At 37.4% G+C, this 17640-nt stretch overlaps 1 protein-coding gene across 1 annotated transcript in view; it reads left to right on the top strand.

Annotated features, from left to right (window-relative positions):
* The first annotated feature begins 871 nt into the window (after positions 1-871).
* Positions 872-17640, top strand: part of LOC149777578 (transmembrane protein 47-like) — a 36637-nt gene continuing 19868 nt past the window's right edge. Inside the window, exons 1-2 of the mRNA XM_089942197.1 lie at positions 872-1107; positions 5648-5819. Of these exons, the coding sequence (XP_089798323.1) occupies positions 1069-1107; positions 5648-5819 (211 nt within the window). The 5' untranslated portion in view covers positions 872-1068. The remainder of the gene's footprint in view (positions 1108-5647; positions 5820-17640) is intronic.

Genomic DNA, 17640 nt, shown 5'->3' with positions numbered 1-17640 from the left:
TTATGTGAGAAAATTTGCCAGTGGCCCTCCGTGGGTTGATGGTTTTTCGCGGTTTTCTTGTCCACCAAATATGAATGCCGCCATGTATAGCCTATCATGTGCTGCAAATTAGCGTTAAACCTCACAAAACCCAATAAAACCACATATATTTATAGCTAATACACGTATGTCCTTTTTCATGTTTTGGGTAACGATTAGAATCAGGGGCATCCAGGACATCATTTTAAGGTGCGTAAACAAGTATTCAAGGAGTCTATGCAATGGAACCACCGTAATTTAAGCATTTCATGGGGATAATTTGTAACCAGTTAACCGCAAAGAAGGCATACCAAAAACAAGTTTGGCGCAGCGGAGGTGGGGGGGGGGGTCTGCCTCTTATATTGATCCGCCCCGGAGAATGTTTGTGGAACGACACAGATGGTCACTGAACATTGTCATGACCCTTTCCATTGTTTACAGAATTAAATAGGAAAATATAGCAATTACATTAAAAATTAGCATATTTGACAGCTAAAATGTTTTGCCATAATCTATTCCAGACACGATCACGATACATGATAATGACTTGTGAATAAATGACATGCACGAATGGTGTAAGCACATCCAAAATAATTTGCACGTATTTAAAGGCCACCTGTGCATGAAAAATTATCTCTAGCGCCTCACCGTAATGTATTTTACACATATTCGTCCTGTCTCTCTGTCTCTCTCTTGATGTGTGTCTGTGTGTGTGTGCTCGCGCGCATTACAATTATTAGCGCTAGTGGCTGAATAATTTTCCAGTTATCAGCTGTATTGGCTAGATAACTTTTTTCCCCAGCTTTGCTGTAGCGAACGATGCACGAGCTAAAAGCTTATGGCGAAGAGATGAGTTGCTTCCCTTGCTTTACTGTTGCCAGACTGGCGAATGGAAGATGATAGATTATTGGATATGCTGTGTTAGCTACGCTGCATGGATGTGGACATGTAGTATGTGTCAACATGTTTCACTACGTGCAGTGTTCCCCAGCTCGTGTTAGGAATACAAAATCATAGGAATTGCATTTTAATGTCACGCAAAACGTGAAAATGGGAGAGCCTGTCGCCATAAGAGTACGACCTATTAAGGTAAGAATTTTCTCCAGTCTGTGCAACAATAATAGATCACCATGTCAGGATTTCATAGTGCATGTATTCTAAAAGAACCTAACGTTGATGATATGTATATATATACTATTACTTTCTATCGTTGATAATATGTATATATATACTATTACTTTCTATCGTTACGTCTATAACGTTTCGGTACTTTTATATATAAAAAAATCGAAATACGTGAAGTTGATGCCTAATTGTATAGTGCAATTCTGTCATGCACGAATCTCGTGCGGAGTTAAGACATATACGAGGGTCAACGTGACCCCGATTCCACAGGCGACAGATGGTGGAGTGTCAACATGCCATCACTGATACAATGACCTGAACTTTATTTGCCCCATTAGAACCAAACAATACAAACACTGAAATAATGGAAGGTATATGGAATAATTCATTTGTATCTTGTCATCTGAGTATGAAACATTATGGGAATGGATTTAGGCAATCGTGTATCAAACATGTGGTGTTGTATGCTGGCAGCTTGGTATCAAACGTGTGGGAATGTAATGTTAGCAACTTATTATCAAACATGTCCGAATTAAATGTTAACAACTTCGTATACAACGTGTATGGGAATGCATGTTGGCAACTTGGGATAAAACGTGTTTGGGAATGTATGTTGGCAACTTGGCATAAAACGTGTATGGGAATGTATGTTGGCAACTTGGTATCAACCATGTATGGGAATATATGTTGGCAACTTGGTATCAAACATGAAGAGTTATGTTTTTAGGTTAACATATTGTTTTAAATTTGAATTTAATTTTTAAATTTTGTTTGTAAAATGATTTAATAGAGATTTAAACAAGTAGACTGATTAAAGGTTTTTAAAAAATGTAATTGACATTGATGTTGATCAGAAAAATGTATTAACACAAAGTTCTTGATTCAAGTATCAGAGTACATGCATAAACTCACATTCACATACTACTGGTATGATTACATGTACAGAGTTACATACACAGACAGACAGACACACACACAGACAGACACACACATCTGGCAATAATTAACCTGTAGCTATGATTTATATATCCATGTCAGCTGTTTTTATATTATTCATATAGATCAGTAGACACTTTGCCTGTCATTACAATGTTTCATTATTTTGCATTGAAGAACCCAAAAGTTAAAGGTCAAATGGTCTCTGTTTAGAAGGACATTTGACAATTACATGCCACAGAAATAGTGCTTATTTTGGACATGTCATATAAATGTGTTATATCTGTTTTAATTTGAGATCACATTATTGCATTTTTTTGTGCTTCATTAATTTGTTTTGATGAATCTGAGTTAACACTTTAGATAGATATTTTTACCCCATTGACTTCTGATGTAATATAAAGGGATGTCACTCATATTTACCTTTGAAGAAATGCGAGTAGGTCTGTTCAACCAGGTACAGTATATAACTGAGGGAATGGAAGCGCTGTAGAGCAGCCCGATATCCCCCATTCCCTTTTTAATATGAAAATAAATGTCCAGCCCGATATCCCCCATTCCCTTTTAATATGCAAATAAATTTCCAGCCCAATATCCCCCTTTCCCTTTTAATATGCAAATAAATTTCCAGCCTGATATCCCCCATTCCGTTTTAATATGAAGATAAATTTCCAGCCCGATATCCCCCATTCCATTTTGATATGCAAATAAGGTTCCAGCCAGATATCTCCCATTCCCTTTTGATATGCAATGCTCCACCCTATTGTTTAGTTGGAATTACATACTAAGGGAGGCAACTCATGAAATCCAATAGATGTCACTATGACTTAGCAGCAGTAAATCTGTTTTATCTGCCAAGGTGTAGATATGATTATCATATCAGAACATTGGCTAGTGAAGATGATGGGTCCTAAGGTGTCAGGAGTGAGATCATGGGGGTGGGTGGGCATGTCTTTGTCAGTCTGTTATTTCATAATTCCATTGCACAAAAGTGGAAATTTATCAATGAGATAGTGTTAAGCAACCATAAATTCATTAGGTTAAAAAAAACATGACAGACTTTTTTTAAAGAATTTGTGAGGTAATTCAAGATGTGCATGATTTCTGTACAAAGTAATGTCTTAAGTGCAGTGTGTGGGGGCTTCACAGATATGGTGAATTTACACAAGGGCTGGCAGCCTAGCTGTGCTTAGAACAAGTTGAAGCTAAATGTACAATAATTGCATGCCCAGCACACAAAACAAATTCATCTTCTGATCTTACAGTGCACTGGAAACCTGGCTTGCATAAGCTTTGCTTTTTTAAATATTGTTTTAATGTCATTTAAACACATTATTGGCTATATCATGTAAAGGAAATGGGAGCTAAATGCCGTTGTCATAGAGACATAGTGGCAACTAAACCCGATACTGTATTAACTGAGCTACCATAGGTCACGATTTGCCTAACAGTCGGGAAGGGGTGATATTTTGTAGACTAGGTAGGTACCATATATATTCACTTGTAAGTCGACTCAGTTATTTGTTGTACTGACTACTCCTAACAACTTGCATAGACCCAGATCTGCTGGCACATAATGCGATGGCAGATCTTGGTCTATGCAGATTGTTATAGACAGACTGTCCTTAGTAGTTGACATAGCAGGTGGAAGAGGGTGACTCTTCCACCTGCCTAGAGCATTAGGGGAAAGAAGGTCCATTCCTCCCTCTTTTTGACCCAACTTTGTAAGAGAATGTAGGTCATGGTCAACAGCAATGACCTCATTACCATATGACCATGGCCCATGGCTGCATTTAGGGAAAGGGCCAATCATTTTCTTGTTACAGAAGGCCCCACATCTCATAGGGATTTAGAGGTATAAATTCTCAAAACAGTTTACTCTGTTGTGCAACTATTTTTGTGTTGTATATATATATACACAATGTGGCTTGTTGTAGTATGTTGTCACAAAATGTGTTGTTTATTATGTCCATATACATATATGTACATAGATGTAGCCTATTTTATTATGTCCATATGTAGCGTATTATTAATTTTTTTTATATATAAAACAACGATTTGTGTGCAACTATGTACATTGTAAATTTGCATATAATAGAGGGTCTAAAGGGGGATTAGTTCCATACCACTAAATATGTCAACCTTGTTAAATAAAGCTGTTCTTTTTTTTTTCTTCGCTACTATTACTCCTTTTTCTTCTTCTTCTTTTTCTTTTTCTTCTTCTTCTTCTTCTTGTAACATGTGTGAGCAAGTTTTAGTATACTGAGTTTGTGACTTAAGAAGATTCATTAATTTGCATTTAAATTGACGAGGACATCATCATCATTTGTTATGAACTTTTCTTAATTCAGTTTTTTAATTCATTACAGACATAACAATTTATGTGAAAATATTTGGTTTTTGTTTCATTGAAATTTATGTTTTGTTTTTGCTGAGATGTTCTTTCTTGACTTGAACAAAATAGGAAAGTACATAGCTTAGAAAAGTATTCATTTTATGATTTTCTAATCCCAATAATTTAAGGTGTCCATGATATTTTTGTGTTATATGTACTTTGTAATATGGTATTATGTTGCATTTTGTTATTGTATGATGATTCAGACACAAACTTGTAACATCTCCTTTTTATTTTAACTAAGGAGACAGAAATACATGAATGTCCTTTTTATTTTAACTAAGGAGACAGAAATACATGAATGTCCTTTTTATTTTAAATAAGGAGACAGAAATACATGAATGTCCTTTTTATTTTGTATTTGGTTACAATCACAACACTTAGTTGTGACTTTTGATTTTGAAAAAATATATATATTTAAGACATAAACAGGTTAATAAAAGGAATCACTACAGATACATTGTGTGAAAATACCATTCAACATATACATTCACATGATCAAACAAATGCATTGAGATATTCCACTCAATTTGATACGTATAGTGATATGTATAATGATATTCCACTCATAGTGATATGTATAGTGATATTCCACTCATAGTGATATGTATAGTGATATTCCACTCATAGTGATATGTATAGTGATATTCCACTCATAGTGATATGTATAGTGATATTCCACTCATAGTGATACGTATAGTGATATTCCACTCATAGTGATACGTATAGTGATATTCCACTCATAGTGATATGTATAGTGATATTCCACTCATAGTGATATGTATAGTGATATTCCACTCATAGTGATATGTATAGTGATATTCCACTATGTATCATTTCATTGGTTGTTTGTCATCAGTACATGGCTCAGGCATGTCATTTCACACCTATCACGAAACCTAATAAACTATTTGAATTCTGTATTGTCATTAATTTGCAAACTATTTGAAGTTGGCAAATTAGAATTTTTTTAACTATTAATTTAGATTATTTAGTAGGCTGTAATGTGCTCTTATGCACATCATCATTATGATACATCCATGTTATAACTTCCCTCAGTATAAGGCTTCTCACTTGTAACTCCTGTCACTTTCTTGGTATCAATAAACAGTGTTATAAAGGGGGAGTTGTCTTGTCTAATTTTTATATGCGGACTGTCTGTTATTTTTTTAGGTGATTGCAGAGGTGTTGGCTGTGATAGCTGGTATCTGGATTATCATATCCATTGCTGGACCTGAGTGGGTAGATGTAAAATTCCATAATCATGGAGATACAACCTGGAATTGGGGACTCTGGATAATATGTAATGAATTTGAAGATGGACACACAGTATGTATGGAGTCAGGTAGTTATAATAGCAAAACTGTATCTTTTCCAAATCAACTGATTTGTATTAATCTAGACTGGTTGTAAGACACATATCCTTGTGCTCACTTGTCTAAAGCGCTCTTTCTTATGGATCACTGCCATCTCACCTCTGTCTGCATGGGTTCGAGCCTCGGATTCAGCCAATGTGGGTATGTGAAAAAGCTTGCCAGTAGCTTCTCGTGGGTTAGTGGTTCTTTCCGGGGTTTTCCCAGGTTCTTCCTCCACCATTAATACTGGCTGCCATGTATAGCCTATCATGTGCTGAAAAATGGCATTAAACCCTACAACAACAACAACAACAACTTTGCAATACATGCCTGCTTGACCTATGTCAAAATACATCCTCACCTGACTTATATCGCAATACAAATCTGTCATCTGTTATTTTCTAGAACCTTCTAAGGTCATAGTCAAGGCTGAGTCTAAAACTCATACCGAGGCAAACAACATATTTATAGCTTACAAATGATCATGACCACTTCGGTGGCCTAGTGGTTAGAGTATCTGCCTTGGACGAGAGAGGTCGTGGGTTCAAACCCCGACCAATTTATACCAAAGACTTGCAAAAATGGTACTAACAGCTACCTCACTAGGTGCTCAGCATTAAGAGGTTAGTGTTAGAACTGGTAGGCTTGGTATCAGGATAATGTGACTGGGTGGGATATCATGCTACATGCCTGTGGCACGATGTCCCAGTGCTAGACATCACTATAAAATGCCACACTGCAGACATCGTAGTGATATGACTGAAAAATTGTTAAAGCTACATTAAAAATCCTAATCACACACACACACACACACAAATGATCATTATCTTAAAATATAATTGACATCATGGAAAAAATTAGCATTGTTATATGTTTACAAATGATCATTACGATCTACAATCATGGACAAAAGATAAACACACAATATAGATATATATATATATACATAACACCTCCTCTCATAAAGATGAAAGATTTGTTCTATATACTAGGCAAATACACATAGAATACAATAATAATTAAAATAACCTATGAAGATGTCTTATGAATAACACAAATAATATAATGAATAAAGCAATATATTTCAATACACATAAAAGAGCTTTTGCAATCAGATTATCTTTTCTCTTACTGTGGCTAATGTCATTGTTGTATTCATTGCAAAATCAAACTTGCTCTTGGCAAACATCAAACTTCACTTCATCAATCTTTGATTTTTGTTTTTCATTCTGTTATTGAATGTAATGTGGTTTTGCCTAATATACACATCAAGGTGTTTCAGACCAATATCAAAGCCAAACATTCCTTCCCAATAGTGAATAATTTCTTGGGCATTTGTTAAATTTTTTTCTCAAAACATAGCGCACTGGATGATCCACACCATTTTTGTCTTCTTAAATCAATACATGTGCTCCATGAACCCCTACATCACTTGCACCAACAATCATTTTAAGTGACTGACAGAAATCTGGAACTGAAAGAACTGGATCACTTTCAAGTTTGGTCTTTAATTCATGAAAAGCTTTCTGACATTCATCAGACCAATGAAAATTGCATCTCTTACTCAACAAATTGTTCAGGCATTGACCAATTATGAACATTTTGAGCAGAATTTCTGATAATGACATGCTATGCCCAAAAATCACGTCAGTTGCCCCTAACAGTTCAGAGATAGCCTTGAACTTAACTTCCTTATGTTTAAACTTGACTGTGTTTCACAACTTGTCCCAAATATGTAATACAAACACAGCAGAACTCACTTTTACTTAAATTATCCAATTTGCATCACTGAGTTCATAAAAGAATTTTCAAATGGTTTTCCATTGATCTATTAGGTTATCATTGTAGGAGAGGCCATCGGTGTAAGTGTCACAGTTATCTAGCCCAAATGTTATATTATTCATTAAATGCTGGAATGTTGACAGAATTTTCATGCCAAATGGCATCACTTCATATTAATAAAGTCCATCTGGAGTAGCAACTGCCAAAATTTATTTTGCTCTCTCCAGTGAGTGGTATGTGCCAGAATTCTGTCAAAAGGTTAAACTTGGTGACCTATTTTGCATTTCCAATTTTTCAATGCAGTCTTCAATTTTTGATATTTGAAATGAATCTGTTTTAGTGATAGTGTTCACTTTTATATAGTTGGTACACATATGGAATGTATTATCTGATTTCGGTACAAGAGTATATGGTGAACTGTAGTCACTTTTACTTGGTTCAATCAATTCATTCTCAAGCAAATATTGAATTTATTTTTTTAAAAATTCCTGATTGAAATCCCTCTGGTGGCCTAAGTGGTTGGATCATCTGCCTCAGATGTGGGAGGTTGTGAGTTCAAATTCCAGCCAAGTCATACCAAATGGTATTAGCAGCTACCTCACTTGGCACTCAGCATTAAGAGGTTAGTGTTAGGACTGGTCTGCCTGGTACCAGGATATTGTGACTGGATGGGACATGATGCTACATGTATGCAGTGTTAGACATCATTATAAACTGCTACACTGCAGACATCAATATGATATGACTGAAAAATTGTTAAAGCTTCGTTAAAAATCCAAGTACATATGGAGTCCATAACATTTCCATATGGATACACTGAAATCCATAAGAGTGCTTCAACTATAGAATAGAAATGTCCATATGGATATTTCTGTAAAAGTACGTATGGATTCCATATCCATTCCATGAGGAAAATTTCGTACGGGAACACACACACACACATTCCTGCTTGATTAGCTGGGCTATCTCTGTCTCTATCAAAATACTCCTTTAGCATATTTATATGGTAAAGTTGTTTCTGTTTTGACCTCCCATGATATAATTTATGTCACTTACTTTACTTTCAGTTTTATAAAGACCACACAATGTTTAACCTGAAGAGGATTTTGATGTTGAGGAAGACATCCAATACTCTATCACCGGGCTGAAAGCTCCTTTCCTTAGTATTTTTGTTAATACCTTAATTTCATTTTTGAGTGAGTAGAGTGAACATTAGTTCCTGCTACTTCACAAGCCCTTGACAGCTTCTAGTTGAAATCATGATCAAGAGGATTAATCTCTGTTGAAAGTAGTTCTTCTTTTAATAACTTAAACAGTCCATGGACAGTATGTCCAAAAACAGTTCAAAAAGGACTAAAATGTAATGATTATTGAATTGACTCCCTAACAGCAAACAACAGTAAATGAACACCTTCTTCCCAACCCTTTCCAGTATCAAAGCAATGTGACAGAATCATATTCCTTTAAGTTTGATGAAATCTCTCTAAAACCCATTGGCTTTCAGGGTGATAGGCAGAGGATTTCAGCTGTTGGATGCCTAATTCATGCATAACTTGCTGGAAAATTCCAGACATAAAATTTGACTCTTGATCAGGTTGGATAAATTTAAGAAGACCAAAGAGTGTTAAAAAAAATCTTGATCCAAGCTTTACTATACTTTTGGTTCTAATATTCCTCAAAGCAATTGCCTCTGGAAAACTTGTAGATGCACAGATTATGGTCAACATGTATTGGTTGCCTGACTTGGTCTTTGGTACGGAACCAACACAGTCTACCATTATTCTGCTAAATGGTTTAACAAATGCAGAAATAGGTTGCAGGTGAGCCTTAGATATCTTCTCTTCGGGTTTTCCCACCATTTTGATAAGTGGGACAAAATCGGCCGGATAGTCAAACATCACTTTTAAAATTTGGACATTAAAATGATTCATGATCTTGGAACAAGTCTTATTGACTTCTAAATGACCAGCCAAAGGGTTTCATGGGCTAGACTGTAGCCAGAGGCATAGTCCTGCAGGGCCTGTGGTCAACAATCTAGAAATGCAGATTATTTTCCTAGCTCTTCTAGAGTGCATGAATGACACAAAACAGTGCTGCTTCATAGTTTCTTTTCTTTGTCAGACCGGGTTTCTGGTTATGAAATGGCTGCCTTTGCTCCTGTTCCATTTGAAATCCCCAGTCTGAGTCATATCTGTGCTGGGGATGATGAAGATATAGATCTTGGCTGAGTTTGAGCCTTATGGTTCTATCTTCTGAGTCAAAAGAAAGGAAAAAAAGGGTCATGGCTATCTTTTTCTCCATTTGAAAGTACACAGTTGAATGGATGGTCAAATAAACATTGATTTTTTCACCAGAGTGCATGTGTGTGTGATGATAGTGGACACTTCTAAATCTACCATCTGCTTTTGGTTTGTAAGTGTATTCAAAGAAAACATCTTATTTTCTTTTTACCAAATTTGAATTTTCAGTAATTTTATATAGACTTATTGGAAAAGATAACTGATTCTCCACTGGACATTCTTTTTTTTTTATAGGTCATAAGCATTGGCCCCCAGTGGGACCTCAAAACACACTTTTTGAGTTTACAAAAGCCCCAATCACTCTGTGAATATGACAGCTATGAAATTCTCAGATAAGCTTAATCCATGCCTACTAAAATGTCTCCCTTACACCAGATGGGTTAATCTTAATGAACATAATCCATGCATACTAGGGAGTTGACCTTACACCAGATGGGTTAATCTTAATGAACATAATCCATGCATACTAGGGAGTTCATCTCACACCAGATGGGTTAATCTTAATGAACATAATCCATGCATACTAGGGAGTTCATCTCACACCAGATGGGTTAATCTTAATGAACATAATCCATGCCTACTAGGGAGTTCATCTTACACTGGATGGGTTAATCTTAATGAACATAATCCATGCCTACTAGGGAGTTGACCTTACACCAGATGGGTTAATCTTAATGAACATAATCCATGCCTACTAAGGAGTTGATCTTACACCTGATGGGTTAATCTTGTTACCACTCTTCTGTGTACCATATTTCCAATCCTGTTTTGGTCAAACTTGGAATACATCGTGAAGCATTAAGACAAGCTGAGTAATGAGTGAATGTCATGAAGCATTCAGACAAGTTGAGTAATGAGTGATTGTCATGAAGGATTCAGACAAGTTGAGTAATGAGTGAATGTCATGAAGGATTCAGACAAGTTGAGTAATGAGTGAATGTCATGAAGCATTCAGACAAGCTGAGTAATGTTGTTGTTGTTGTTGTAGGGTTTAACGCCATTTTTCAGCACACGATAGGCTATACATGGCAGCCAGTATTAATGATGGAGGAAGAACCCAGGAAAACCCTGGAAAGAACCACCGACCCACGAGCAAATACTGGCAAGTTTTCTCACATACCCACATTGGCTGAATCCGAGACTCGAACCCACACAGACAGAGGTGAGATGGCAGTGATCCATAACGGAGAGCGCTTTAGACTACTCGGGGCCCCAGTTGAGTAATGAGTGAATGTCATGAAGCATTCAGACAAGTTGAATAATGAGTGAATGTCATGAATAATTCAGACAAGTTGAGTAATGAGTGAATGTCATGAAGCATTCAGACAAGTTGAATAATGAGTGAATGTCATGATGCATTCAGACAAGTTGAGTAATGAGTGAATGTCATGAAGCATTCAGACAAGTTGAATAATGAGTGAATGTCATGATGCATTCAGACAAGTTGAGTAATGAGTAAATGTCATGAAGGATTCAGACAAGCTGAGTAATGAGTGAATGTCATGAAGGATTCAGACAAGTTGAGTAATGAGTGAATGTCATGAAGTATTCAGACAAGCTGAGTAATGAGTGAATGTCTTGAAGTATTCAGACAAGCTGAGTAATGAGTGAATGTCATGAAGTATTCAGGCAAGCTGAGTAATGAGTGAATATCATGAAGTATTAAGACAATTTGAGTAATGAGTGAATGTCATGAAGCATTCAAACAAGTTGAGTACTGAGTGAACATCATGAAGTATCTGATTGGCTGAGCTTATTAACACAAAGCCATAATTCTGATCTGATTTTGTTTAGCCTTGCAATATAGGCTTATATCATAAGGATCTTGGAGAGGTTTAACAATGAAGGATATGTTTACTTACTAATGAGGTTGGTGAGCTTTGTACCACTGCAAGCCATATTTCTCCTTCAAATACATTCCCCAATCACATTATGTTAGGAATATTAGCCTGCTACCTCGCGAATCCAGCCCTACTAAAAGACAAAAATCATCTTTTTGTCTATTTTTAGAAAGACAAATGGCAGTAACTCTTGCCCATTGCCTCCCTTGATACCACCAGTGTTGGCAAGTTTTAGCTTCACTGTGTCCTGAGACACACACAGTGCAAAAGTCTCTGACAATCCAGCCCTTTTTCATGTTCTTGTGGACCCATCCAATATTCATTTTGCATTTATAATGCGGATTCATCGATCTACTGCAGGTTGTATGCGTTATTTTACAATTTTTGCCAATATTTTGAGAGATTTGTCACTTGTCGGGGCTTCGTCTTGTAGGATTACTGTCCCAACATGCTATTGTTGACCTTGCACAAGGTCATTACAGGTTAGTATACATTTGACTTTATTCGCTTGCTTCATCTGCTACGGAGCTCTTAATAGCAAATTCTGAAGTGCTGTTTAATAATTATGCTTAATTTATTCGTATTTCATACTATTTTGATAGAATTATTATTAACCAAGCATGCAGCATAAGTTTTAAACAGGGACATCGGTTTCTGATAAAAATGACACATCACCTAACTGTTAGTTATGACAGTGTTTTTAGCGACGAAGTTATTTTTCACATTTCTAGTTTCTGCTTTAGTTTATGTGTCTTGTGTTGTTCTAGCATATCTCAATTAAACGTTCAACAGGCCACTTCAGAGCATGGAAATTTACCATGACTCTTGATTTGTTTATGTTATGTATACATGGTTTCTGTTACGCAGTGTCTATAATATGTGGTCATGACAGTGTTTCGTTTCAGTGACCTAGTAATTTCAACATATTACTAGTTTTTACTTAGTTGTGTTTCTTGTATCAGAGAATGGTAGCCTACCATGACTCTGGTTCAGTTTATAGTATGTATGGATTGTCCCTTCACAATTAACTATGCATTGTGCTTTAGCTTTTTATAGGACGTAACGTTTATGATATAACATGTTCACAGGTCAGTTCATTATGGCAGTGTATTAGTGACCTAGTAATTTCAACCCTTTACTAGATTCTGCTTTAGTTTGTGTCTTTTGTGTCATTTCTGCCGAATATTTATTTAATTGATCTATATGCAGTTTCAAAGCATGCACGTACGTCATGACTCCTGCTTTATGTTATGTTATGTATACATTGTTTCTGATATACAGCATCTATGATATGTAGTCCGGGTTAGATGATTTATACTATTAGCTAGTTAGTCACATACTAATTTGCTAATCTGTGCATTGTTTTCTCTCATCTTGTGTTGTTACAGGAGGAATGCTTATTACACATATGACATACATGTACATAAAGATCACCCTGTTTGGCTTTGAAGGGAAGGAGCTAAATATGCAGTGTTTAGTCGTAAAACACATGCACTTCTGTGCTTCAGAAAGCAGCAGAGGGGAAAGAGAAGGTCAAGGGCAGGGCAGGATACCTTTGACATCCTTAGTCTCCACCCCAAATCAGCCTCAGTGGCAAGCCTTGTGGGGGTCACTGGAACCCCCAACCCTCCGGCTAATGTTCGTCGCATGGAACCAACACATACCATTACGCCAGGAGATGGAGAGGATAAAGGAGGGGACCATCTGTTGCTGGATAAGATGTGTCAATCGGTACAGCAATCATAGCAAAGCATTAGTGGAATATTCCTCATTTTTAGGCTACCCAGATGGGGTTAGCCTCCACATGTCAGAGCATGGCCTTTGGCCAGTAAGTCAGGGTGCATGGATTTTATGATTAATCAGCTGGACCCAGATAATAAAAATAATAATTCTGCACCGACACCAGCTGTCCAGCTGACACCGACAGTTGCCTTGACATTGTTAGCAGTCCAGCCATCCTAGCAAGGAGACCTCTGGGCTGGAATTGGCCAACTACACTATGCTTACAGCGATCTTAGTGATAGATCCATCCATTTAGCTGTGCAGTCAGCAACATATTATTTTGCTGGCGATTTCAGTAAGAAATCTTTCTGTTCAGCCACAGCTTTGGAGCAGCCGATACATGTGAATGCTGGATCTACGTATATGCAGTGACAGTGCTAGAAAGGTTGGTAGTGCAGCGATGCTGACAGTATGGGAAAGGCCAGAGATACTGGCATTGCTAGAATGGCCAGCAGTGGGGTGATGATAACAGTGTGGGAAAAGACAGTGATGTAGGCAGTGCTGGAAAGTTTATGATATTTTGTTACACTTTACTAAAAACTGGTCAGTCTTACGGAAAAAATCAACTGTTTTACTGAGACGGACTCATCAGGGTTGGCAGGTCTGGATCCAGGTCAGTTGGAACGGCTTTGGGTTTTGTTCATCAACAATCCCCTTGCCCCTCCACATGATACACCGTAAGATTTCAGATTGGGAGATGGATTCCTTTCGATAACAGAGGATATGGTTGCTCATAAAAGGCACTTGAGCTTGTGCTAAGGACACATTCCCCAATGCATGCAAACAGCAGATGGAGGCTCATCATCGACTGGAGTCTCCTCACAATATTCAAGATGGAGAAGGCAATGTCATTCTGCCTCCCATCAGACAGGGTGAGTATGCCCTTTGCCTTGATCTGACAGATGTATACTTCCATGTCCCTATCCACCCTGTATGTTGCTAGTTTTCACGTTTACCACCACACCATTATCAACTCAACCATTCTATCCTTTGGCCCCTTTCAACCCCTAGGCTTTCACTCACACTAGGGATTCTGCTGTCTTCCCATCTCAGGCATTGTCATCTACATCAATGGCAGCATACCTGGACACTATATTAAAGAAATGCATGGTAAGTTCTACCCTACTCCAAGGTGGAATGAGAGCCCTGTATCACTTATCTATTTTTCCCAGTGATAATACACACAAGAAGATTCAGTCCAACCTGAATTGACTGCCCTCTTCTTCTATGTGCTCATCTTTTAACAGTACAGTCTTGTGAGTCAGACAGTTCAAACCTTCATTTGTGGAGAAAATCTCAAGAGTAGCCATCTATGTCGCCCATCTTCATGCCTCTATCCCTCAACTGGCCGACTTCCTCTGGCTCTGTTCTTGGAGGAGAAACCCCAGTCATTACCAAAGGCTACTGCCCTACAATATTGGATAAATTCTGGCATCATGGCAACATGTTTGTGTGGGATAGAGACCTATTGCATCTTTTAGACAATATTTGTCTCCTTGACCAATATCCCTTAAAGGTCTCCAAAGAGATCCAATTTGTTTTCTTTTTTAACATGGCTAGATTAAAACCCCTTAGAACTTCTAGCCTACACATTGCTAAAGTCACTATCATACAGACCATGTTTAGTGATAGCTTTTGCTTCTGCATGCAGAGTTATCTTGGCTACATCCCCCTTTATGTTCACTGGAATTCTCTTCAGTTCAGATCGGAGGGTTCAGTGGTTCTTAAGATAACATGGGGATTCATAGCCCAGAACAGATTACCATCTGTTTGTAGTCAACCAGCGTCCCAGTTTGCTTTGTTCCATAGCCAGGTCCATACAAGATTCTGATCGCTTCATAGGGGATCAATGATCTCGGACACATTCCGACATCATGTGACATTGGGCATGATAAAGATCTCTCAGATCTGTAAGACTATTTGATCTCCAGCAACCAAAATCCATAACTTTGTTTCAAAAATGGAATTTGTCTTGGGTTCTAACTTGCTTAACTCAGTCAATAGGTAACTGACAAGTCGTCATTTGTCCTCTCTTTTCCATAGGCAAGTCTTGAGAGGCAGCCATGCAAGATCCTGTCTACACTCTCAAGCACTACTTGAGATGCACAGAGACACGTCATGGCATGAACAATGTCTTTTCTCGTGTGGCTTACTACTCAGAAGCTTCAAGCAATCTCTGTAAGACAAGACTCAAGATATTATGCTTCATGCCCTTTATTCCTGGCTGCTTGGTATAGCAGATCAGAGTAGCATCACATCTGTACCCTCAAGCACTACTTGAGACACAGAGACAAGTCATGCCATGTGCAAATATCACTTCTTCTCGGTCAAGGTCAGAAAGCCCTGGCTTTGTGGTTGAATGTTTGGCATACTCTGAGATATCTCGATCAGAGTCACCTCATGAGGATTACAGCTCATGGATTAGAGCCATTTCTGTGACCCTCGCTTTTGAATGCATTGTTTCGATCCAAGACATTAAAGATGCTGTTGGCTAGCATGCACAGTCTGGAGTTTTTACCTCAGAGATTTAGTGTTGCAGAGACAAACATTGGATCCAGACGCAACTAGACCAATCAACACAGCCCATTAGCTTCGCTGGATTTGCCAGTGAAATATATATATATATATATATATATATATATATATATATATATATATATATATATATATATATATATATATATATAAAATGAGGACTTTGTATAGCACCTAATCTTTAGAAGCTCTAAGCGCTTTACAACATTAGACAGCACCTATAACATAAAAAAACAATATAATGATATTATTACAGAAAACAAACACCATGAAATTAGAAAACAAAATGATGCTGTAAATATTTAAGGTAGGGAACATTATTAGGTCTTTAAGTTTGTTCATGCAGTCGAAATAAGCGAGTTTTAAGAACACTCTTGAATGGGTTCACTGTGACTTTGTGTCTTAGTTCAGTGGACTATTCATTCCACGTTGCTGGGACCTGGTTTGCAAAAGAACATTGTCCATATGACTTCGTTTTCATAGTGGGAATAGTGAGTATATGATTGTCAGAAGATGAGCGTAAGTATCTTGCTGGTGTGTACGCATGGGTGAAGTCAGATAGGTATGTTAGACTGGAGTCCGTCAGTGAAATGTAGAACAGAGAATAAATTTTGTGTTTGATTCTGGATCAAATGGGTAGCCAGTATAGGGTACAGAGCAGCGGGGAGGAGTGCTCTGATCGTGGTACTCTAAGTATGATCAGAGCAGCTGTGTTTTGAACTTTTTGGAAGTTTCTGAAGTAGATATTGAGATGAATCAGACATAATTGAGTTACAGTAGTCCAGTCTTGAAAGTACTAATGTACATACAAGTGTTTTAGTGGCATCAACCTAGGTTTCATACTGACTGTGTGAATTTAATGTTGGTGTTACTGATATTTATTGTTTGAGGTAAAGGATGTGACTGAGAAAGTCTTTCTGTTGTGATCAGAATGGCCTCAGTTTTATTATCATTCATCTGCAGCTTGTTACATGTCATCCATGATTTCACATCAGAAATGCACCTATCTACACCTTGGATGGTAACATCAACTTGATTTGGGTGGCTCGATTTGTATATTTGGGTGTCGTCAGCGTACAATTGGTGAGACACTGGATGATGATCTATGACACTTGAGAGTGGCTGAGTGTATAGAATTAAGAGAACAGGTCCAAGAACAGACCCCTGTGGAACACCACAACATAGATTCACTCAGCTGGAGTGTATTCCATTTGCAGACACAATTTGTGTCCTGTTGACCAAGTACGACTTGAACCATAGTAACGCTGTATCATGAATGCCAAATACATGCTTGAGATGGTGAAGTAATATATCATGGTCTATTGTGTCAAATGCTGCAGACACATGAAGGAGGGTGAGGACTGTAATCTTTCCACTATCCAAAGCAGAGAGAATGTCATTAACTACTTTTAGAAGAGTAGTTTCAGTACTGTGGCAAGGGCGATATGCAGATTGTACATTGCTAAAAAGACTGTTTGAATTCAGATGAGATACAAATTGGGATAGAACAACCTTTTATAAGATTTTTTATATGAATGGGTGATTAGAAACTGGGTGGTAGTTCTTTAAAT

Source organism: Sinohyriopsis cumingii, chromosome 18, assembly GCF_028554795.1.
Source record: "Sinohyriopsis cumingii isolate HCF-2022 chromosome 18, ASM2855479v2, whole genome shotgun sequence".
NCBI lineage: Eukaryota > Metazoa > Mollusca > Bivalvia > Unionida > Unionidae > Sinohyriopsis > Sinohyriopsis cumingii.
Note: the sequence above shows the minus strand (reverse complement) of the source record. Positions and strands in the feature narration are given on the sequence as shown.